Below are 25958 nucleotides of genomic sequence, written 5' to 3'. Positions count from 1 at the left end.
ATTCAATATTTTCATATGATGTAAGTTGACCCTTTCCGAATCTTTTGTCATAATTTTTTGTTAATGTATAGAGGAGCGGAGTTAACGACAAACAATAATTTCAGCTGTTGTAATATGACAGCCCATTCTTTGTTTGTTTTTTTTATTTTAGTTTTCTTTAGTTTAGGTGTTTTTTTTTTCTCTTTATAAAATATCTTTTTCATAGTTAGTTGCTATGAGATTGGGAGGCTAAACTATATTTGTCACTTGGAATCTGTGCTTGTACATGTTAACCGTTATTAATGTAATCCTGATCTCTTTGTATCATTACTATTATCGTTATGTTTATTAATTTTGAAATTTAATAAAAAGATTGAAAAAGAATGGAGATTACTGAGCCTCTGCGATGATCTTTGCATCATCAATGGGAATGGGAGAGGTTCTGGAGGATTGGAGGGTTGTGGATGTTGTTCCCTTATTCAAGAAAGGGAGTAGAGATGGCACAGGAAATTATAGACCAGTGAGTCTTAATTCAGTGGTTGAAAAGTTGATGGAGAAGATCCTGAGAGGCAGGATTTTTGAACATTTGGAGAGGTATAATATGATTGGAAATAGTCAGCATTGCTTTGGCAAGGGCAGGTCATGCCTTACGAGCCTGATTGAATTTTTTGAGGATGTGACGAAACACATTGATGAAGGAAGAGCAGTAGATGTAGTGTATATGGATTTCAGCAAGGCATTTGATAAGGTACCCCGTGCAAGGCTTATTGAGAAAGTAAGGAGGCATGGGATTCAAGGGGACATTGCTTTGTGGATCCAGAACTGGCTTGCCCACAGAAGGCAAAGAGTGGTTGTAGACGGGTCATATTCTGCATGGAGGTCAGTGAACAGTGGTGTGCCTCAGGGATCTGTTCTGGGACCCTTACTCTTCGTGATTTTTATGAATGATCTGGATGAGGAAGTGGAGGGATGGGTTAGTAAGTTTGCTGATGACACAAAGGTTGGGGGTGTTGTGGATAGTGTGGAGGGCTGTCAGAGGTTACAGCGGGACATCGATAGGATGCAAAACTGGGCTGAGAAATGGCAGATGGAGTTCAACCCAGATAAGTGTGAAGTGGTTCATTTTGGTAGGTCAAGTATGATGGCAGAGTATAATATTAATGGTAAGAATCTTGGTAGTATGGAGGATCAGAGGGATCTTGGGGTCCGAGTCCATACGACACTCAAAGCAGCTGTGCAGGTTGACTCTGTGGTTAAGAAGGCATACGGTGCATTGGCCTTCATCAACCATGGAATTGAATTTAGGAGCTGAGAGGTAATGTTGCAGCTATATAGGACCCTGGTCAGACCCCACTTGGAGTACTGTGCTCAGTTCTGATCGCCTCACAACGGGAAGAATGTGGAAACCATAGAAAGGGTGCAGAGGAGATTTACCAGGATGTTGCCTGGATTGGGGAGCATGCTTTATGAAGACAGGTTGAGTGAACTCGGCCTTTTTCCCTTGGAGCGATGGAAGATGAGAGGTGACCTGATAGAGGTGTATAAGATGATGAGAGGCATTGATCATATGGATAGTCAGAGGCTTTTTCCCAGGGCTGAAATAGCTAACATGAGAGGGCACAGTTTTAAGGTGCTTGGAAGTACAGAGGAGATATCAGGGGTAAGTTTTTTACGCAGAGTGCATGGAATGGGCTGCCGTCAACGGTGGTGGAGGCGGATACAATAGGGTTTTTTAAGCGTCTTTTGGATAGGTACATGGAGCTTAGAAAAATAGGGGGCTATGCGTAACCCTAGTAATTTCTAAGATAGGGCCTGTATTGTGCTGTAGGTTTTCTATGTTTCTATGTTTCCTTGTTACTAGTTTTAATGGCCCATCATTGAAATGTTCCCACAACCAATGGACTCACTTTCAAGGACTCTTCATGCCGTGTTCTCAGTATTTATTTCTTGATTGTTTGCTTATTTATTTATTTATTTGTTTGTTTGCTTGTTTATTAGTGTTTGTTCTTCTGCATTTGCACAGTTTGTTGTCTTCTGCATTCTATTTGGGTGGCTTTTCATTGATTCAGTTATAGTTACTATTTTATAGATTTGTCTGCCTGCAAGAAATTGAATCTCAGGGTTGTTTATGATGATATATATGTACTTCGATAATAAATTTACTTTGAGCTTGGAACTTTGAATACTGATACAGCTATTAAAAGAGTACTTGGAGAGAATAGGCAACGGGGTAGCCAGTCGTCACATAATCAACATATGGCTAGCCACCACCTACTCGTATGGCTTCATGTGATCCAGATCGGGGGTGGGAGAGGGGCTAAGCAGGTGCTACACCTTGCCCAAGGGTGACCTGCAGGCTAGCAGAGGGAAGGAGCACCTTACACCTCCTTTGACAGAGATGTACCTCCATCCCTCCACCCATTACTTAATTTTTAAAAATGCATAATAAAAAAAAAAGATTCAACTGAGGCTCACAATGTTTGGTTTGTTTCAATAACTGCCTTTCTTTACTCAAATATATTTTAAGTTGCCTTTGCATGGAGCTTTATCTTGTTGTCTCACATTCACATTTCCCAGATTCTCGATCGACTTAGTATGGTTATTAAAGCAAGTGAAACAACAGCATTTGTTGGACCAAGTGGATCTGGTAAAAGCACATCAGTGGAGCTAATTCAGAGATTCTATGATCCCAAACAAGGAATGGTATGTATTCAAATTGCTTCCAAAAATGTAAATAAATTTGATAGAAATAAGGCCTAAAGTTGGATAAGTTACCAGGGCCAGATTGACTACACCCCAGTGTTTTAAAAGAGGTAGCTAAAGAGATTGTAGATATATTAGTAGAGTCAAAGAGAAGTACAGCTTGGAAACAAGCCCATCTAGTCCATGCCGAATCATTTAACTGCCTACTCCCCACGACCTCCACTGGGACCATAGTCCTCCATACCCCTACCATTCATGTACCCATCCAAACTTCTCCTAATCATTGAAATTGAGCTTTCATTGTGATCTTTCAAGAATAACTGATGTCAGAGAGGGGCCCAGAGGACAGGAAAATTGCAAATATGACAGTGCTGTTTAAGAAGGGAGGAAGGCAAACAACAGGAGATTATAGGTCGGTTAACTTGACCTTGGTGGTTGATCAGATTTTAGAGTCCATGTTGCAATTATGTGATAAAGTAGGACAAAATTAACAGTTTCATTGATGGGAGAGTTGGTCTGAAAAATCTGTTAGAATTGTTTAAGGTGTCAACAGGTTTGACAAAGGAGAGTTGGGGGATGTTAATTTAATTGGATTTTGTGAAGGCCTTTGATGAAATGCCATACATGAAGCTGATAAGATAAGAGGCAAGCTAATAGTATAGATAGAAGATTGACAGATTGGCAGAATTCAGAGGGTGAACATAAAAGGGCCATTTCCCTGATGAATGGCAGTGACCAGTGGAGTTCTGTAGGGGTCAATGTCTGGACCAGAACCTTCAATTCATACATTAATAATCTGTATGGAAAAACTATGGCATTGTGGCCAAGTTTGCAGATGATACCCAGATAGGTCGGGGTACAAATAGTATCATGGAGGCAGGGAGTCTGCAGAAGGACTTGGACCAGTTGGAGAGTGGACAAAGGAGTGGCAGATGGAATATGGTGTCGGGATGTGTGGGGTTATGTACAGGAATAATAAATCTGTAAACTATTTTCTAAATGGTAAAGAAATTCAGAAATTAGAGGTGCAAAAGGACCCTGAAGTCCTAGTTCAGGACGGTTTAATTTGCAGGTGATTCAGTAGTAAAGAAGGCAAATGCAATGTTAACATGCATTTCAAGAGGAGCAGAGTATAGAAGCAAGGATGTTCTGCTGTGGTTTTATAAGGCACTGGCCAGACTGCATTGGAATACCATGAGCAATTTGCCCGTATCCAAGGGAGGATGTGCTGGTGTTGGGAGAGGGTCTGGAGGAGGTTTACAAGAATGATCCCGGGAATGAAAGGCTTAATATATGATGCTGAAAGATGGAGATCTCACTGAAACCTACTGGATACTGAAAGTCCTGGATAGAGTAGATGGGGGAGGATGTTTCCATTAGTGGTATAGTTTAGGATCACAGAGCACAGCCTCTGATTAAGAATGTCCCATTAAAACTGTGGGTTTTTTTTAAGCTAGAGTAATTTCTTCAGCCAGGTGGTGGTGAATCTATGGAATTCATTACCACAGAGGGCTGTGGAAGCCAAGTCATTGGATATAGTCGAGACAGAGATTGAAGGGTTGTTGACTAATCAAAGGGACAAAAGGAGAAGGCAGAACAATGGGGTTGAAATTATCAGCCATGACTGAATGGCAGAACAGACCCAATGGGCTGAATGGCCTAATTCTGCTCCCATATCTTATCGTCTATGGTCTAAATGCCAATGATTCTCTAGCTCTGGTTAAAATGGTAAACTTTATATTTCGGTTAGAGACATATTGTTTCACTTTAAATGAACCGCATTATCACTATTTCTGCTAGAGATGGTCACCTATATTCATGCCTGCAGTGTTCAGTAAATTTAGATATTATTTTTTACCTCAGGTTGTTACTATGTTATTGAATTTTGGTTGGGAATTAACATTGTGTTTGAATTCCCATGTATGAAACATGTTAATAAACAAATTTCACCTACTGGTGAATCTATTCCTAACACTGTTCTATTTGCATTTATAGTTTTAAAAAACTCCAACTACAGCTAACTGAGAGCAAAACTTGTCAGAGCTTGTATCACAGAATGTCCAAGTTTTTAAATTTGTTCTCATAAACAAAAGATGAAGGGATTTCTTTTGCATCAAAACCAAAAACTAAACAGTGGACTGGGAGATCTAAGCCAATTATTGAATCCTATGTCAATATCATATTTTTATATATCAAGCAGCCTCACCAGGATAACAGATTAAGATTTTCTAGCAATTTAATTTGTGTTTCACATTTGCAACCGTCATATATTTACTATAAATTAACAAATAATCTTCAATAAGAGTCCTCCCTAATAAGCAATCTTCTACAGAACTGAACATGGTTTTGTAGGTGTAGTTAATAGTGGTATTTCTATGCCACTCCTACATGGAAGGAGTTCACATACTGTACAAGCAGGGTTGTCAATAAAGTTCAGTGAGTATCTTGCATGCTGACACCCTGGTGTGCTCTGCACTCTCCCTCAACAGGAAACTCAACAGCTTTGTCATAAAAGCTTTAATAAAGATGACAATACTAAGGGAGTACTACTTTGTAGAAATTGAGGCCTTGCTACCTACTCAGTTAAATGCAAAAGATCCTTTCCCACCTTTCACAAAAAAAGATGGAAATGTTTGGGTAATATTCTTCTCAGTAACAGCAACAGAATATCAATACTTAGCTGCCATTTATCTCAATACCGTGGAGAATTTTCTGCACAGAAATTGCTCAATACACTTAGTATATTAATCACCATAACTTTAAAGTAAATTAATTCTCTATACTTTAAAAAATAAGCTAACTGCTATGAAATCCATTTGGTTGCACCATAGTCGTCAGTTGTCTTGTAGAAATGTATTATTTCTTTGGGAAGAAGCAATAGTTAAATTATCTGAGAAGAGAAAGATGTCTATCTTATTTTGATAAAAACATAAATTAATTGTGCACTTATAAAAAATTTATATTTAACATTTTGTGTTTGTGATTCAATTTAAACCATCTCATATTCAACACATAGACTATTCTGAAAATAATGTATAATATTTTATATATTGCATTTGAAATAATATCTCTATTGCAATGAGGTAATATTTTAATATAAAATCTTTCTATTTCATTCATGACAAAGTTATTTCAAATGCTGAAATCTAGTACTAATTCAGATTACTGGAAGACTCCTACAGGTATGCTGCATCTGTAAATCACACACTTCGCCTCTACTGATGTTGCTTGACCTGTTGAGTTCTTCCAGCGTTCTGTTTCTCTATTCTGAATAATTATTTATTGTATCTGTTATATATTTTTTTGCAGATCACTCTGGACGGTCATGACATCCGCTCTTTAAATATTCAGTGGCTGCGTTCTTTGATTGGGATTGTTGAACAGGAGCCTGTCTTGTTTGCCACCACCATTGAGGAGAATATTCGATATGGTCGTGACAATGTGACAAAGGATGAGATTATCAGAGCAACCAAGGAAGCCAATGCTTATAATTTCATTATGGATCTGCCAGAGGTACCACTTACCATTTTGTTGTGTAACAAAAGTAGGTGTAATCCCCAATAGCAAGATACCTCTATGGAACAGGCTCCCAGACAAAGCAATTAAACCTGCCTTAATTAATTTCTGTAAGAATCTTACACCTATAATGAAAGGCTATTTTAGATTGGGTGTTGTGTAATAACCTAGATTTTATTAAGGAGCTTAACGTAAAGGAACCCTTAGGAGGCTGTGATCATAATATGATTGAATTCATACTGCATTTGGAAAGGTAGAAGCATAACTCACATAGGTAGTAATCTCGGGATTACTGTCTGTGCTACGCAACGGTGAGAGTAGGAATGCAATGAGGTGGAGGATAAATGCATGGCTGAGGGATTGGAGCAGGGGGCAGGGATTCAAGTTTTTGGATCATTGGGACCTCTTTTGGCGCAGGTGTGACCTGTACAAAAAGGACGGGTTACACTTGAATCCTAGGGGGACCAATATCCTGGTGGGGAGATTTGCGAGAGCTACTGAGGTGACTTTAAACTAGAATGGTTGGGGGGTGGGAATCAAATTAAAGAGACTAGGAGAGAGGAGGTTAGTTCACAACAGGGGGATGGGAACAAGTGCAGAGAGACAGAGGGGTGTAAAATGAGGGTAGAAGCAAAAAGTAGTAAGGTGAAAAGTAAAAGTGACAGGCCGGCAAATCCAGGGCAAAAATCAAAAAAGACCACTTTTCAACATAATTGTATAAGGGCCTGGAGTGTTGTAAAAGCAAGCCTGAAAACTTTGTGTGTCAATGCAAGGAGCATTCGTAATAAGGTGGATGAATTAAAAGTGCAGTTTGTTATTAATGAATATGATATAGTTGGGATCACAGAGACATGGCTCCAGGGTGACCAAGGATGGGAGCTCAGCATTCAGGGATATTCAATATTCAGGAGGGATAGACATGAAAGAAAAGGAAGTGGGGTAGCATTGCTTGTTAGGGAGGAGATTAACGCAATCGAAAGGAAGAACATTAGCCGGGAAGATATGGAATCGATTCGGGTAGAGCTGCATAACACTAAGGGGCAGAAAACGCTGGTGGGAGTTGTGTACAGGCCACCTAACAGTATTAGTGAGGTTGGGGAGGGCATTAAACAGGAAATTAGAAATGGGTGTAATAAAGGAACAGCAGTTATAATGGGTGACTTCAATCTACATATAGATTGGGTGAACCAAATTGGTAAGGGTGCTGAGGAAGAGGATTTCTTGGAATGTATGCGGAATGGTTTTTTGAACCAACATGTCAAGGAACCAACTAGAGAGCAGGCAATTCTAGATTGGGTATTGAGCAATGAGGAAGGGTTAATTAGCAATCTTATCATGAGAGGCCCCTTGGGTAAGATTGACCATAATATGGTGGAATTCTTCATTAAGATGGAGAGTGATATAGTTAATTCAGAAACAAAGGTTCTGAACTTAAAGAAGGGTAACTTTGAAGGTATGAGATGTGAATTAGCTAAGGTAGACTGGCAAATGATACTTAAAGGGTTGACGGTGGATATGCAATGGCAAGCATTTAAAAATCGCATGGATGAACTACAACAATTGTTCATCCCAGTTTGGCAAAAGAATAAATCAGGGAAGGTAGTGCACCCGTGGCTGACAAGGGAAATTAGGGATAGTATCAATTCCAAAGAAGAAACATACAAATTAGCCAGAAAAAACGGCTCACCTGAGGACCGGGAGAAATTCAGAGCCCAGCAGAGGAGGATAAGGGGCTTAATTAGGAAAGGGGAAAGAGATTATGAGAGAAAACTGGCAGGGAACATAAAAACTGACTGTAAAAGCTTTTATAGATATGTGAAAAGAAAAAGATTAGTTAAGACAAATGTAGGTCCCTTACAGACAGAAACAGGTGAATTGATTATGGGGAACAAGGACACAGCAGACCAATTGAATAACTACTTTGGTTCTGTCTTCACTAAGGAGGACATAAATAATCTTCCGGAAATAGTAGGGGACAGAGGGTCTAGTGAGATGGAGGAACTGTGGGAAATACATGTTAGTAGGGATGTGGTGTTAGGTAAATTGAAGGGATTAAAGGCAGATAAATCCCCAGGGCCAGTTGGTCTACATCTGTGCTTAAGGAAGTAGCCCAAGAAATAGTGGATGCATTAGTGATAATCTTTCAAAACCCTTTAGATTCTGGACTAGTTCCTGAGGATTGGAGGGTGGCTAATGTAATCCCACTTTTTAAAAAGGAGGGAGAGAGAAACCGGGGATTTATAAACCGGTTAGTCTAGCATCAGTGGTGGGGAAAATGCTAGAGTCAGTTATCAAAGATGTGATAACAGCACATTTGGAAAGCAGTGAGATCATCGGACAAAGTCAGCATGGATTTGTGAAAGGAAAATCATGTCTGATGAGTCTCATAGAATTTTTTGAGGATGTAACTAGTAGAGTGGATAGGGGAGAACCAGTGGATGTGGTATATTTGGATTTTCAAAAGGCTTTTGACAAGGTCCCACACAGGAGATTGGTGTGCAAACCTAAAGCACACGGTATTGGGGGTATGGTATTGACGTGGATAGAGAATTCGTTGGCAGACAGGAAGCAAAGAGTGGGAATAAACGGGACCTTTTCAGAATGGCAGGCGGTGACTAGTGGGGTACCGCAAGGCTCAGTACTGGGACCCCAGTTGTTTACAATATATATTAATGACTTAGACGAGGGAATTAAATGCAGCATCGCCAAGTTTGCAGATGACATGAAGCTGGGCGGCAGTGTTAGCAGTGAGGAGGATGCTAAGAGGATGCAGGATGATTTGGATAGGTTGGGTGAGTGGGCAAATTCATGGCAGATGCAATTTAATGTGGATAAATGTGAGGTTATCCATTTTGGTGGCAAAAACAGGAAAACAGATTATTATCTGAATGGTGGCCGATTAGGAAAAGAGGAGGTGCAACGAGACCTGGGTGTCATTATACACCAGTCATTGAAAGTGGGCATGCAGGTACAGCAGGCAGTGAAAAAGGCGAATGGCATTCATAGCTAGAGGATTCGAGTACAGGAGCAGGGAGGTACTACTGCAGTTGTACAAAGCCTTGGTGAGACCACACCTGGAGTATTGTGTGCAGTTTTGGTCCCTTAATCTGAGGAAAGATATTCCTGCCGTAGAGGGAGTACAAAGAAGGTTCACCAGATTGATTCCTGGGATGGCAGGACTTTCATATGATGAAAGACTGGATTGACTAGGCTTGTACTGTCTGGAATTTAGAAGATTAAGTGGGGATCTGATTGAAACGTATAAAATTCTAAAGGGATTGGACAGGCTAGATGCAGGAAGATTGTTCCCGATGTTGGGGAAGACCAGAATGAGGGGTCACAGTTTGAGGATAAAGGGGAAGCCTTTTAGGACCGAGATGAGGAAAAACTTCTTCACACAGAGAGTGGTGAATCTGTGGAATTCTCTGCCACAGGAAACAGTTGAGGCCAGTTCATTGACTATATTTAAGAGGGAGTTAGATATGGCCCTTGTGGCTAAAGGAATGAGGGGGTATGGAGAGAAGGCAGGTACAGGGTTCTGAGTTGGATGATCAGCCATGATCATACTGAATGGCGGTGCAGGCTCGAAGGGCTGAATGGCCTACTCCTGCACCTATTTTCTATGTTTCTATGTTTCTATGTATCACAATTGAATAAAAAGAATTACAAAGGCATGAGAGAGGAGCTTGCCAGGTAGATTGGAGGAGGATACTGGCGGGGTTAATGGCAGAGCAGAGATGGCTGAAGTTTCTGGGAATAGTTCACAAGGCACAGGATAGATATGTCCCACAGAGGAAGAAGTTCTCAAATGAAAGGGGTAGGCAACTGTGGCTGACAAAGGAAATTAAGGTTTGCATAAAAATGAAGGAAAGGGCATATAAGGTAGCAAAAGTGAGTGGGAAGTTGAATGATTGGGAAGCTTTTAAAATCCAACAAAATTCGACTATAAAAGCTATAAGAAGGGAAAAGATGAAATATAAGGGCAAGCTAGCCGATGATATAAAGCAGGATACAAAAAATTATTTCAGTTATATAAAGAATAAAAGGGAAGTGAAAGTTAATATTGGCCCACTGGAAAATGATGCTGGTGAGGTAGTACTGGGGGACAAAAAAATGGTAAATGAACTAAATGGGTACTTTGCATCTGTCTTCACTGTGAAAGACACTAGCAGTGTACCAGGAGTCCGTAAGTGTCAGGGAGCAGGAGTGCGTGCCATTGCAATTAAAAAGGAAAAAGTGTTAGGCAATCTCAGAGGTCTTAAGGTGGATGAGTTACCTGAACCAGATGGACTGCATCCCTAAAAGAGTTTGCTGAAGAGAGAACGGATGCACTGGTCATGATCTTTCAAGAAGCACTTAATTCTGGCATGGTCCCGGAGGACTGGAAGATTGCAAATGTCACTCTACTCTTTAAGAAGGGAGGAAAGCAAAAGGAAGTAAATTATAGGCCATTTAGCCTAACCTTAGTGGCTGGGAAAGTGTTGGAGTCTATTATTAAGGATGAGGTCTCGAGGTACTTGAAGACAAATGATAAAATAAGTCAAAGTCAGCATGGTTTCTGTGAAGGGAAATCTTGCCTGACTAATCTGCTAGAGTTCTTCAAGGAAGTAACCAACAGGGTGGACAAAGTAGAGGCAGTGGATGTTATTTACTTGGGTTTTCAGAAGGCAATTGATAAGATGCCACACATGAGGCTGCTTAAGAAGATAAAATCCTATGGCGTTAGAGGAAAGATACTGGCATGGATAGAGGAATGCAGGCAGTGAGTGGGAATAAAAATGACCATTTCTGTTTGGCTTCCAGTGACTACTGGTGTTCCTTAGTGGTCAGTATTGGGACCGTCACTTTTCACATTGTTTGTTAGTGATTTGCATAATGGAATTGGTGGCTTTGTGACAAAGGTTTGTGGATGATACAAAGATACGTGGAGGGGTAGGTAGTGCTGAGGAAGCATTGTAATTACTGCAGGACTTAGAGAAATTGGAAGAATGGGCAAAGGCATTTCAGCAAGGCATCTCTTTAAGGTACCCCATCCAAGGCTTATTCAGAAAGTAAGGAGGCATGGGATCCAAGGGGACATTGCTTTGTGGATCCAGAACTGGCTTGCCCACAGAAGGCAAAGAGTGGTTGTAGATGGGTCATATCCTGCATGGAGGTCAGTGACCAGTGGTGTGACTCAGGGATCTGTTCTGGGACCCCTACTCTTTGTGATTTTTATAAATAACCTGGATGAGGAAGTGGAGGAATGGGTTAGTAAATTTGCTGATGACACAAAGTTTGGGGGTGTTGTGGATTGTGTGGAGGGCTGTCAGAGGTTACAGCGGGACATTGATGGAATGCAAAACTGGGCTGAGAAGTGGCAGATGGAGTTCAACCCAGATAAGTGTGAAGTGGTTCATTTTGGTAGGTCAAATATGATGGCAGAATATAGTATTAATGGTAAGACACTTGGCAGTGTGGAGGATTAGAGGGATCTTGGGGTCCGAGTCCATAGGACTCTCAAAGCTGTTACAGTGACAATGCAAATACATTGAAGCTCTAAAATGTTTCAAAGTAGTGGTACATTGATTATTTAGAAAATGTATGGATTATATTCATTAGTACATAATACAGATATTTCACAATTATATTAACATAAGTTTCAAAATTATATTAGCATAATTTCAAAGTTATATTAGCGTTACATAGAAGAAAACTCCAGCTATATAACAGCAAAGGCTGTGTGTGCAGGAGTATTTCAGTTACTGCGTGGCCATGCACCCACACAGCTTAGAGGGAACAGTGTTTCCCAAATTTCCTTTCTAAGCATTTTATTCTTAGAAATTACGATATTTAGTTTCTCTAGATGTTGCACCATACGGTAGAATTTCAAAGACATTATGCTTCACAGTTGTCCTTGGTAATATGAACAACTCACGTTTGCTTATTCATAATTTTTCTCAGAAATTTAACACTCTTGTAGGAGAAGGCGGAGGGCAAATGAGCGGGGGTCAAAAACAACGTATTGCCATTGCTCGAGCTCTTGTGAGGAATCCCAAAATTCTGCTGCTGGATATGGCAACATCTGCATTGGACAACGAGAGTGAGGCAATCGTTCAAATGGCACTTGATAAGGTTTGTTTAATTGGAAAATTACATTTATCAAATGACCTATAGCACTAAGAAATGGCAATCATTGATATTTCGTTCATCTTTACAATTTCCCTGGATTCTCAGCTCTTGTGATTCTGGTGTTTGGTGCATTCTGACCCACTTTATTTTTTCTGTTCTTTTTGACTCCCTGCCCAAGATTTAACTTCCTAACCTCATCTGCCTCAATGCATATTACTTTCCTTTGTCCATCTCTTGATTTGATATCCTTTTTTTTAAACCTTTGGGAAGAGCCTTATCATATGTCTCTACGATAATCTCTTATGTTATTGCTGGTGTGTGTCTAAATGATTAAATTGAAGCTCAGTATCAGTTATTTTTTTCATTGAGATACAGTGTTGAATAGGCCCTTGTGGGCCTTTGAGCCACACCACCCAGCAACCCCCAACAACCTCAATTTAACCTAACCCAATCACAGGACAATTTACAATGACGAATTAACCTACCCGTACATCTTTGGACTTGTGGGAGGAAACCCAAATACCCGCAGAAAACCCACACATTCCACAGGGAGGACGTACGGACTCCTTACAGATGACGTTGGAATTGAACCCTGAATTCCGATGCCCTGAGCTGTAATCTGTTGCACAAACCACTACACTGTACTGGGTGCTCGTTTGTATCAATTTTTAAATTTGTTAAACTGTTTTATTTTGTTAAATTCTTCAACTTTAACTAAGCTATAATTACTGTGGCATTACTGTGGTGGTTTAATTTAGTAAATAATTGCATATTGACACAAGCTAAGAGCAGAATATTTGAAAAGCAAAGCATTACTTTTGTGCGAAGGTTCGGATGGGTCGAACAACTATCTCCATTGCTCATCGACTATCCACAATAAGAAATGTTGATGTGATCATTGGCTTTGAACATGGAAGAGCTGTAGAAAGGGGGAAACATGCAGAACTGCTTGAGAGAAAAGGGGTTTATTTCACATTAGTAACTCTACAAACTCAGGGAGACCAAGCTCTCAATGAAAAGAGAAGACAAAGTAAGCAATTTAAAATTATTTTACTTGAAATATTTTATTCAAAACAAAACATCACTGGATGATTTTTGAAATGTTGTTTAGTCAACATGCTGAATTTCTTAATGGCAGCAGGTTCTACAGCTGAAGAAAGAGCAAGTGAAAAGCAGCAGTTCATCAGGCATGGGAGTACTCGTTCAAGCTCACGGTAGGAAGCAGATAATATACTACAGAAAACTTGGGTCAGGATTGTCCTTGTATTCAAATAAGTGCAATGTTAAAGGCTGCTGGTTCCTTATGGTTATCATAGCCGGGGAGGTGGTAGGGACAAGCTCCTACTACCTATTAAATGCTCCCAATGGCTCGCATCTCAAATAGTCTCTGACCAACCAAGTCCGGCTCCTGGCCTTCACGTGTGGCTTAGCTACTAAGCCCAGAGGAACTGTTTCTACTGACAGGAGGATGGGCAAGGGTGGGTTCCTGGCGCCTTAAAACCAGTTGCTTCTGGCAGTTGGAGCTCTTCAGTCGGGGTTGTCAGCTCACCTAGGAGAAGGAAAATGTTGAACTTAAACCTCCACTGCCTAGCGGCTATACCCACTGATGGAGTAAACCCCACGGGAAAAATCCGGAGCTGGAGCCCCCAAGGCAGTCCTACATAGAGAACAATGCTGACTGGCAACTCCTCCAACACCACTGGTGCCAAACTATATCGGTCTCTGCTGTTCCTTTGAGTTCATCAGCTGCATAGAGAGGGGGAGCTTGCTGCATGGGCAACAGCTTGCTCTCCATATAGTACTACCCTGGCTTGCATATCACATATTGTTATGAGGAAGCAGGTTCACATGTTTGGTGAGTGGGACAGAAGACACTGATTATAAATAAGCACGTTACTCAGTTATTTACAGACAAACAGTAAAACATTCAACCAGACATCCAAGTCTCCCTAAGCTAGACAAACTACAAAACTGATGGCCTGTGGCCATCAAACTTTACAACTCCTTCCTTGGAGGGTCAGACACCCTGAGCCAATAGGCTGGTCCTGGAATTATTTCCCAGCATAATTTACATATTACTATTTAATTATTTATGGTGCAACTGTAACGAAAACCAATTTCCCCCGGGATCAATAAAGTATGACTATGACTATGACTAAACATTCAACAGATGTTTAGCTAAGAGTGCACGTGAGCCCTCCTGTACCTGCAGCATACTTTCCCACTGGCCGTGATCTCAGTGTCCCGAGGCAAAGGAAAGCCCCTGAGACACCAGAACCCAGACACCAGTGCCAAGGCACACAAGGCAACCAACGGGAAAGAACTGCTGTATCCTTCAAATGAGCCGATTGGTGACTGGCACATTAGAAGAGCTTGACCTGGACCAAAGGAGCCATTCTAAAGGCTGCTGCTGCTCACAAATTTCGTTAGAAAATGTATTGTTATTTATAACGAATGGTCAGGAATGTTCTCTGGTGTTACAGCAAGATGTAGATCAGTTGGAAAATTGGGCTTTAGGAGATGGAAAGGTGATGCATTGGAAAGTCAAATAGGGATAGAATATTAGTAGTAAATGATAGGGTGTTAGGAACGTTGATGAACAGAGACACTTAGATTCAAGTCCATAGTTCCCTTAAAGTGGTACATGACACAGAGAGAAGAAGGCTTTCCTTCTTACGCATGCCTTCAAAGGCCAGGACATAGAATATAAAAGTTGAGCTTTTACTTTCAGTCTTATAAAAAATACTGTAGACCATTTGTTAGAATCATATCCAGCTTACTACAAATTAGATTTGCTAACAAAGTAAATTTTCGTAACTCACAAATAATTATTCGCAGAATATAGAGCTAGTGGCAGGATTCTTAGCAGCGTGGAGGAACAGAAGGATTTGGGGGTCCACGTCCATTAATCTCTCAAAGTTTCCTGACAGAGTTGTGAAGAAGGTGTATGGTGTGTTGTCTTCATTAGTCAGGGGATTGAGTTCAAGAGCCACAAGGTATAAAACCCAGGCTAGACACACTTGGAATACTGTGTTCCCTTCTGGTTTCCTCATTATGAAAAGATGTGGAAGCTTTAGAGAGGGTGCAACAGAGATTTACCAGGATGCTGGCTGGATTAGACAGTGTGTCTTTTGGGGAAAGGCTAAGCAATCTAGACCTTTTCTCTTTGGAACAAAGGAGGATGAGAGATGACTTGGTAGGGATGTACAATATGATAAGAGGCAGGGATAGAGTGGATAACCAGGGACATTTTCCCTTGGTGGTAATGGCTAATACTAAGGGCCATAATTTTAAGGTCGTTGGTGAAAAGTAGAGGGGGATGTCAGAGGTAGGTTTTTACAGAGTAGTGGGTGTGTGGAATGCCCTGCCAGGGGTAATGGTAGAGGCAAATATATTAGGTACATTTAAGAAACTCTAAGATATGCAAATGGATGATAGAAAAATGGATGGTTATGAGGGAAGGAAGGGCAAGATTGGTCTTAGAGTAGGCTGTAAGGTCAACACAGCATCATGTACTCTCCTATTTCTTCTATCACCTTGTGTTTCTCCCTCCCCTCTCCCTACCTTTTAACTCTGACTCCTCATTTTTTTTTTCTCCAGTCCTGCTGGAGTGTCTCGGCCTGAAATGTCGACCGTACTCTTTTCCATAGGTGCTGCCTGGCCTGCTGAGTTCTTCCAGCATTTTGTGTGTGTTGTTTTGGATTTCCAGCACCTGCAGATTTTCTCTTATTTTATATTCTATATTCTAAATTAATGAATATGAAGGACTACTTAGTAATTGCTTCCCTATTTTCTTATTCAGCCTTTTCCATTAAAACTTTAATGTTAGCTATTATGAAAAAAAGCTTCGATACGCCTTCCAGCAATGGGTCAGTTTCCATTTCAGTGACAAAGATTTTCCTTTTCCACTCCCTCTGAACCAGCAGTGACTTCTCTCTTCTCTTTTGCCATGTGTTGCATTCTAATGGTGGAGAGCAAACAGAACACACCTGCTTGGGAAAACAACACCATCATGTGGTAAATAATGTTTTGAGACCTTAATTCCAGTCTTAATTCCCAAATATTTACTCATTGGGCACCTCAGCTTCTGCTGAAGCCTAATAATTTTTTTTTTGCTTTTTTTCTAATCTTGAAAGACTTTCTGCTCCTTTAAGAAACCAACTTCCATGCTGCCTTTTTTTATGTTTTTAAGGACACAAGTTAATTCTTCTGGTAAAATAGAAATCCATTTACATCTGGGATGATTTTTACTCTGGATTCAGTGAAAATCTGGATTAGAAAGCAATATTCCAAGAATTGATATCATCTATGAGTATTATTTTCAGTATCTAAAACAACCAAGCTTCACAATAATATACAAGTTACTATAATTCCCATAGAGTGGATGCAGATGCATGAAGGATAATATTATCCTGGGACTTGTTTCGGTTTGTTTAAATATTGGGATGCAGCACAGAATATGCCCTTCCGATCCTTCAAGCCATGCCGTCCGGCAAACTCTGATTTGATGCTAGCCTAATCACCTGACAGTTCACAATGACCAATTAACTGCTTAACGGGTATGTCTTTGAACTGTGGGAGGAAACCAGAGCTCCCAGAGAAAACCCATGCATTCCACGGGGAGGACGTACAGACTCCCTACAGATGATGATCAGAATTGAACTCTGATCTCCTGAATGCCCTGAGCTTTCATGGTGTCGCACTAACCACTACGCTATCTTGGTGCTTATTTGTATCAACTTTAAATTCTTTTTTTTTGTTTTCAGACAGTTTGATTTAGTTAAATTCTTCAATTTTAGCTAAGCTTCAATTATGATAAAGGACGAGAGAAAGCAAAAAAAAAAGAATCAAAATTTGTGTACTTTATAATTTTCAATGAGTCGTCCTGAAACATCTGTAAGTTTACAATGCATATTGAAAAGTGTAAGTACATTTTGAACCAACCATACATGTACACTTGCAGAGCATCGATTCGTCAGCGTTCCAGATCTCACCCACTTTCTGATCTGTCTGTGCCTGGAGATGTTGCTTCAGTTATCCGACGTCAATCCGGATATCTTGAGGATGAAGACAAGGTTGTAAATTCTATTTATCTGAAGTAGAGAGTATTATTGAATACCTTACTTCGCATTTATTACTGTTTACACAGGAATTTTGAAATTTATCATATAAAATGAATATATAATGTAAATCAGGTCATGTACTTTCCTCAAAATCAAGCAATTTAATGCAGTTCTTTCCATATGCATTCTTTATTGTCCTCCGTAGATTGTTCTGAAAAAAAAATGGCTATTCATTACTACGCTCCTAAATATTTCATAACTAAAATGTAGTCTTTTAAAAAGTGTTAATGTTACTTGTTTCGGTAATATGGAAACTCAATATGCTTTACACAAGGTAATATTTTGTTCAGATTGCAGAACAAATGATGTACTCCCTTTGGAGCAATTGCATTTATAATTAAATTCTAAAAAATGTTGTGTAGGAAGTCAGCTTTTTCTCCAGAACTAGAAATCTGCATAAAACAGTACAGTACAGGAATAGGCTATTTGGCCCAAAATGTTGTGCCGAACCAGCAAATCAAAATCATTCAAGCACAAATCCCTCCTACCTACACCATGTCCAGATGCTTCCATCTTCCTTACATCCATATGCCTATCCAAATGTCTCTAATATATTTGCCTCTACCGCCATTCCAGGAAGTGCATTCCTGGTGCAGCGGCAGGATCTCCCCTCTCCGGTACAGAGCAACCAATCAAAAGGCAAGCACCCGGCGCTCGCTCACCCTCTGCGCTCGCTTCGATGCTTCGATCTTCCTTGTTGCTTTAATCGGCAAACAATGGAAGCTTTAACTGGCGAAATGGAGCCGAACATCAACTTGCCCCTCGTCCTGCAGCCTGCTCGCTACGAGGTTTGCGCCTGCTGCCTCTGCCTCCTGGAATCCTCTTGGAGACTGCAGAGCACCGGAACACCCAAACAACCTCCAACTTTCCACAATACATAACAACTGAGAAGAACAAAAATATAAATTACAGTTAATGTAGGTATTAAATGTGTTGGTGTGTGGCCAAGAGGTTAAGGTGTCAGTCTGGTGATCTGAAGGTCGCTAGTTTGAGCCTAAGCTGAGGTAGCGTGCTGTGTCCTTGAGCAAGACACTTAACCACACATTGCTCTGCGATGACACCGGTGCCAGGCTGTACCGACCCTAGTGCCCTTCCCTTGGACAACATCGGTGTCGTGGAGAGGGGAGACTTGCAGCATGGGCAACTGCCGGTCTTCCATACAACCTTGCCCAGGCCTGCGCCCCGGAAACCTTCCAAGGTGCAAATCCATGGTCTCACGAGACTGACGGATGCCTATATAAATACTAAGTGTTAAACAAGTAGTGCAAAAAATAGAAATAAAGAAGTAGTGAGGTGGTGTTCATGGGTTCAGTGTCCAATCAGAAATTTGATGGCAGAGGGGGAGAAGCTGCTCCTGAACCGTTGAGTGTGTTCCTTCAGGTCAATGAATCAAAACTAGGCATTGTTAACTGACTTTGCAGTGTTAAAACCTAGTAATTGCACTACATAAAGCACAGATAAATTGGGTTGTATTTCTTAAGTGCCTGAAAGTGGGACAATAATAGAACAACCAGAATACAAGGTGGCTGAAAGAAGCAGAGGCTCACATCCCTTTTATATGCATTGGATCCCTACCATTAACCAAGATGTCTGTGGAGTCCACGTTGGGAACCCCTGTATTAGTGGAAAATTGGACTCTGCTTGCAAGAATAAGCTCTTTTCAGTTCCACTCAGAATCCAGAGGCAGGAGGAGAAGATGGCGGCGCGACGCAGTTCGCAATGGCCACTCTGGTCAATATCTGTTATCTGTCAAGTAGGGTGCCGTGCACAATCCTGCTTTGATGGAGACAGACGTAAGAGCACGGAGGAACATCTGGAGAAACTTCTGAAATGCCTGCTTCGCTGCTGCTGCTACTGTGTGATCCAGAATCTCCGGAGGGGAAGGCCCCGAGTCCTCGGCTTTGCTTGTTGCTCGGCGGCCGGGACGGGGTCAAAGCGCTCGGCAGAGATGGTACTCGGTGCTCGGTGTTGGAGGGCTGGTCGGAGGCTCGAAGTTTTCGGACGACTCAGAGTCCGCTGCGGTCGGGAGCTTCCAATGCATCAGCAAGTTTGCGGCGCTTGGAGTTCATGGCAGGGAGAGTTTCTCCCTTCTACCGTCTGCGTGAGATGATGGGGCTATCGGGACTTGAGGCTTTTTTTTTCACCATGCCCATGGTCTGCTCTTTATCAAATTACAGTATTGCTTTGCACTGTTGTATCTATATGTTATAATCATGTGGTTTTGTCAGTTTTAGTCTTGGTTTGTCCTGCGTTTCTGTGATATCTTTCTGAAGGAACATTGTATCATTTTTAATACATGCATTTCTAAATGACAGTAAACGAGGACTGAGTGTCCTCCTAATCTAATCTAATCTAATCTAATCTACTGACTGTACTACATTTCTGGTTTTGGCTTCTTTTTATGTCACCACACTTGGCACACTTCTGGTCTACTTCAGCATCCCTTTCCCTGGCCTTTATTTGCAGTTCTCACCCAATGGAAACATCCGGCATTCTTTTTCCCACAGCTCTTTCGATCAGTCTCACCAAATAATAAAGAGAGGTAGATGACAACAGAGACAAGAGTGGGTGCCATACCCAAGCCATTCATTTCAAGAAGATTAGAATATAAAAGCAAGTTTGTAATGTTGAGACTTTATAAGATACTGGTGAGGCCTCACTTGGTGTATTGTAAGCAGTTTAGGGCTGTTTATGTGCTGACATTGGAGAGGGTTCAAAGGAGTTCATGAAAATGATTCTGGGATTGAAAGGTTTATCATATGAGGAGCGTTTGATAGTTCTGGGCCTTGACCCTCTGGAATTCAGAAGAATGGGGGAGGGAGCGCGGGAAGGAGAGGATCACATTGAAACCTATCGAATGTTGAAAGGCCTCGATAGATTGGATGTGCAGAAGATGTTTCCCATGGTGGACGAGTCTAAAGACCAGAGGACACAGCCTCAGAATTGACGACGTCCATTTAGAATAGAGATGATGAGGAATAGTGGTGAATCTGTGGAATTTGTTGCCACAGCTGGCTGTGGAGGCCAAGCCGTTGGGTATATCTAAGGCAGAGGTTGGTGCATTCTTGATTAGTTGGTGCATGAAGGGATAAGGGGAGACAGCAGGACATTGGGGCTGAGAGGAAAATTAGATCAGCCATGATGAAATAGCAGAGAACTCGATGGGCCAAATGACCTATTTCTGCTCCTATGTCTTATAGATTTATGGACATGAGCTAATCTGCTAAATTCCAGAGAAGACATGACACTGACAGTCCTGGACTCCAATACAACTTGTAGCATCAAGGAGTCTTTCCAACCTTTCTGTCCCTTATAACAGACCCTTATAAGAATTTGACTTTACGTTTTACCACAAGGTAGACAACTAGGATCTCATATAAAAACAGAAGATACTGGAAAACCTCAGCGTGACAGGCAGTATCTGCAAGAAGAGAAAGTTAATATTTCAGGTTGAAGACTTTAACACGATTCTAAAGTGAGAAAATAAGTCATTTATAAGTTACAGGTGGGGGGGGGGCACTGATGGAGGAGAAGTGTGGATAAATAAAGGGACCAAGGATATACCTCTGACAGTTCTGGGTTTATTTCTTTATTGTGATACAGTGTAGAATAGGCCCTCCAGCCCTTTAAGCTACTACTGGTATATCTTTGGACTGTGGAAGGAAACCCATGCAGTCACAGGGAGAACGTACAAGGTTTTTACAGACAGCACTGGGAGTTGAACCCAGCTTGCTGGTACTGTAAATCATTGTGCTAACCACAACACTACTGTGCCTTTTTAACTGCATTTTCATTATGACAACCCTGGCATTCTAATATATCACTATCTTTTTTTCCTGTTGTTCTTGTTTCCAGGATCTTATTTTATGCTTTATAAATCCTCAAGTAAAAAACAAAAATGCAGATCATCATATATCAAGGGTTACTGAGTCACGTTCTACGGCCATGAAATTTTATTAGTTTGTTTCAATTGTGCTTCATTCACAATTGAATACAATGCAAAGAAGCATTGAACTTGTATGGGGTTTGATTCAATTTATAGCCGTATTCAGCTCATTTGTATTTTTTTTGCCAGCAAAGAGCTCCCTTTACTCAATGATATTATGAAATATCATTGTATTTTTTGCTATATCTGCCATCAAATAAATTGCCTTCAAATGTAATCTAAACCAATTTAATTATTGTCTAAATGTATTTATTTTACCTTAAGGTCACAGGGGAAGAGGAAGAAGAAAACATAGAGCCAGCACCAGTAACTAGAATTCTAAAATATAATGTTCATGAATGGCCTTACATGTTGCTCGGTTCACTTGGTGCTGCGGTTAACGGTGGAGTTAATCCAGTTTATGCACTATTGTTCAGCCAGATTCTTGGGGTAAGAAGCTTTTTTCCTCCCCTCCACTTTAACATTAGTTCAGTTTGGACAGTCCAAATTTCAGCTAACTATTATTCCATTTATGACCCCCAGACATTTTCGCTGCAAAATGAAGAAGAAAAAAGAAATCAAATCAATTCAATATGCATGTTTTTTGTTATCGTTGGACTTGTATCATTCGTAACACAGTTCCTGCAGGTATATTTTGTCACAACTGATTCCAGCATGTCCTTGCTGTTTCTTTCTGTTCTCATTAATGCTTTGTACTCTGCGGCCTAGAAGATCGAATGTAGCGTGGGTTAGGTGTATGAAAATGTTTTCTCCGCTCCAAGTTAAGAAAATGTCTTATCTTCAATGTCTACAGATGCATAAGATTCTCATTGTCCACAGAACCATTCCTGTGACCTTTCAGAAAACATTGTCAACTTTCCTGAGAGATTGTAATCCAGCGAGATATAATATCAAGTCAAGTTTATGGTCATTTAACGGCAGACATGGATACTGCCAAACAAAACAACAGTAATATATTCAATTTTATTATACAATGTAATTGTACTTAATTTCATGCCACCAAATATTAGCTTTAGCTTCTAGAATACAGTACAAGTGGCTCACAATGCCCAACAACTTATCCAGGTTTCCCTCCATTGCTGCCTAAATGCCAACGATGTAACGGGCAGTAGGTAAAGATCCTCCATCTTTGTCTGTCCATATCGTCGCACACAGATTAAGATTCTTCATTGCTGTTTCTGTGACAATTTTTTGACCAGCCAGTGTTGTTAGCCCTGAGCTGAACCTCCAAGCCTGGAGGCCCAGTGGACCACTCTTAGTCTGGCCTCTACCCTTTGACCTACTTGGCCTTACTCTACCAAGAAACAAAGCCCAAGACCCAGACCCCAGCCAACATAGCTCTCTGCTTCATTGAGGCATGCAAACCTCCAAACCCTACGACAAGGTTGTGGTTCTCTTGTAGGAAGTGTGTTTCCCTCTGTACCTTTCTTATCCACATACCTGTCCAAATGTCTTTCGAGTATTATTATTGTACCTGCCTCAAACACTTTATAAGACAGTAGGACCATAAGATATAGAAGCAGAATTAGGCCATTTGTCCCATCAAGTCTGCTCCAACATTTCATCATGGCTGGCCCATTTTCCCTCTTCCTGCCATCACCCTGTACCCTTCATGTCCTGACTAACCAAGAATCTATCAACCTCTGCCTTAAATATACCCATTGACTTGGCCTCCACAGCTGTCTATGTTACAAATTCCACAGATTCACCACTTTGGCTGAAGAAATTCCTCCTCATCCCTGTTCTAAATGGATGTCCCTCTTCTCTGAAGCTGTGCCCTCTCATCCTAGACTATCCCACCGTAGAAAACATCCCCTCCACATCCACTCTATCGAGGCCTTTCACCATTCGATAGGGTTCAATGAGATCCCCTCTCATTGTTCTGAATTCCAGTGAGTAGAGACCCAGAACCATGAGATGCTCTACATTTGGGAGTTATTTTCTGGCGGCTTAGTGCATATAACCACCTGCCTCCACATGAGAAGTCTGCCACTCAGGTCCCTTTTAAATCTTTTTCCCCCTTAAACCTATGCTCTCTAGCTTTTGAGGTAAAAAGAAGACTGTGCATTTACCCTATCTAATGTTGATGAGGCCACCGTTGGTCAGGGTCGACCGTAAATGTTGCATCCTTGCTGTCTAGATATGCAAGCCAGGGTAGTACAATATGGAGAGCAAGAGCAAGCTATTGCCCATGTAGCAAGCTTCCTTCTCTCCATGAATCTGATAGGTAGTGGGAGCTTGTCCCACTATCACCCCTGGCTATGACAACCTTAAAGAACCTTACCCTTTCTATGTCCAGGATTTTATACACCTTTACAAGGTACCCCTCATCACTCCCCCCACCCCCACAAGTCTCCCACACACCAGAGGATAAAGTCTTAATCTGCCCAATTCAGGCTTGTAACTCAGGTGCTTGACTCCTGGCAAGATTTTTGTAAATCTTTTTTTGCACTCTTTCCAGTTTAATGACATCTTTTCTAGAATGGCAACCAAAACTATATACCATACTCAAGAGTGGCTTCACCAATGTCTTGTACCACTGCAAAAAGTTGTCCAAAATCCTATATCCAATGCCCTGACTGAACCCCAGCACGTCAGATTCCTTCTTCACCACCCTGTCTAGCTGTGGTGCCACTTTTAAGGAGCTACTGTATGTCTTTGTACTCCTCGGTCCTTCTGTTCTCCAACACTCCCTTGGATACTGTTGTTCACTGTGGAAGTCCTACCCTGGCTTAACTTCCCAAACTGCAACAGCTCAAACTTATTGAATGCCATTTGCCTTTCCTTGGTCCTCGTATCTAGATAATCAAGATGCCTCTTTAAATTTTGGACAACCATCTTCATTCAAAGTACAATATACGTTTATTATCGAAGTATGTATACTATATACAGACTTGAGATTGCTCTTTTTGCAGGCAATGACAAAACAAAGAAACACAAAAGAACCCATTAAAAAACACGCAACAAAAACCATTAAACACCCAATGTGCAAAATAAAAGAACAATTTGTGCAAGCAATAAAAAGGTACACAAATAACACTCAGAACATGAACTACAGAGACCCTGGAAATGAGTCCACAGCCACGGAGATAGTTCGGCGCTGTAGCTGGGCCAGGAGCCTAATGGCTGCAGGCCACAGCCACGGAACCAGTTCAGTGCTGAGACAAGTGTGATGGCTGTAGGCCACAGCCATGGGGCCAGTTTAGTGCTGAGACGAGTGCCAATGGCTGCAGGTCACATCCGTGGAGCCAGTTTAGTGCTGTGGTGAGTGTAATGGCTGCAGGCCACAGCCACAGAGCCAGTTCAGTGCTGAGACGAGTGCCAATGGCTGCAGGTCACATCCGTGGAGCCAGTTTAGTGCTGAGGTGAGCAAAGGCTCATGGAGTAGTGAGCTAACCATCAATTCATATTTTGCCCTCAGCATCAACACCTTCATCTTTTTAATCTGGCTCAGCTCTTAAATTGGCTAAACATCAGTTCATTTATTGCTCTCCAGCCCAGGCCCCACCAGTTCAATCTGGCCCTAAATCCACTCTAGCAATGGCTGCCATGGCAGTACCTGTTCTCTTGAAAGTTCAGTTCACCAAATTCTTCGGGATACTGCAAAAACACCAAGATGCACAGAAGGTTCAAAAGCACAACCCCAAAAGGAAAATTATAGGCTGTGGGTACAGTAACTGTAGTCCAAGAAAAGTATAATTAATAGAATAGTTAGTGGTTTTTGTTTGCTACCCACAAAGCGATGGCATGTACTGCCAGCACCATCTTTAACAGGATAAAATATTATCTATTTTAGTGTTATCTGAAAGCTTAATAGTAACCATGTCTTGTACATTCTTTAACAAGAGTTACTTTTTTGCGAAATCTGGTGAACTGCTGACACGGAGATTGAGGAAATTGGGATTCCAGGCCATGTTAGGACAAGAAATTGGCTGGTTCGATGATCGGAAGAATAGCCCTGGGACATTAACAACAAGGCTGGCCACAGATGCGTCACAGGTTCAAGGGGTAAGCCATGGTAATTCATGTCAATAAGATTAAGAAGTAAAAATTATTTCAATATAAATCTTAAAGACTTGGAAAAAAGATGATTGTAATCAATAAAAAGGATCGCAACTCTATGGAAGTTGGGTGGGAATGAAACCCAAACTTCTCTGACATCAGGTCCACAAGAATAAATTAATAGCAACTGGAGGACAGATAGTTGTCATTAATTTAATCTTATGGACAAATTGTATTGGAGAATTGTGTTGGAGTTAAATTTGGGTTCATTACATCCCTGGCTTGGGTCAAATAAAGGAACATTAAGTGTTTAGGACACGGATTCCCAACCTTTTTTATGCTGTGGACCATTACCATTAAGCAAGGAGTCCGTAGACCCCAGGTTGGTTTAAAACACTCTGAGCATTGAATCACAAGCCTCTGATGCAATTTGTCCAGCCTGATAAGGGAAACGAGGAAAGAGGAGGCCCTGTCCATCATGCTCCAACATTTCTGCCTGTGAGCATAGTGTTACCAAGGTATTATTGATTATACAGGGAGAAAATAATTAAACATATGAGGCCCTCATCAGTCAGGGT

The 25958-nt window shown here is 41.1% G+C and overlaps 1 protein-coding gene across 3 annotated transcripts in view; it reads left to right on the top strand.

The window, feature by feature from the left end:
• abcb11a (ATP-binding cassette, sub-family B (MDR/TAP), member 11a) overlaps positions 1 to 25958 on the top strand; it is a 113089-nt gene that overhangs the window by 66889 nt on the left and 20242 nt on the right. For 2 of the 3 annotated variants that reach the window (XM_063052374.1, XM_063052375.1), the window contains exons 14-22: positions 2557 to 2682; positions 5992 to 6195; positions 12142 to 12312; positions 13138 to 13339; positions 13448 to 13523; positions 17273 to 17384; positions 21643 to 21807; positions 21901 to 22005; positions 25225 to 25386. In XM_063052374.1, coding sequence (XP_062908444.1) covers positions 2557 to 2682; positions 5992 to 6195; positions 12142 to 12312; positions 13138 to 13339; positions 13448 to 13523; positions 17273 to 17384; positions 21643 to 21807; positions 21901 to 22005; positions 25225 to 25386 — 1323 coding nt within the window. The remainder of the gene's footprint in view (positions 1 to 2556; positions 2683 to 5991; positions 6196 to 12141; positions 12313 to 13137; positions 13340 to 13447; positions 13524 to 17272; positions 17385 to 21642; positions 21808 to 21900; positions 22006 to 25224; positions 25387 to 25958) is intronic. The other variant, XM_063052376.1, reaches the window with a different exon arrangement.

The sequence above is a fragment of the Mobula hypostoma genome, chromosome 6, assembly GCF_963921235.1.
Source record: "Mobula hypostoma chromosome 6, sMobHyp1.1, whole genome shotgun sequence".
Classification (NCBI taxonomy): Eukaryota; Metazoa; Chordata; class Chondrichthyes; order Myliobatiformes; family Myliobatidae; genus Mobula; species Mobula hypostoma.
Note: the sequence above shows the minus strand (reverse complement) of the source record. Positions and strands in the feature narration are given on the sequence as shown.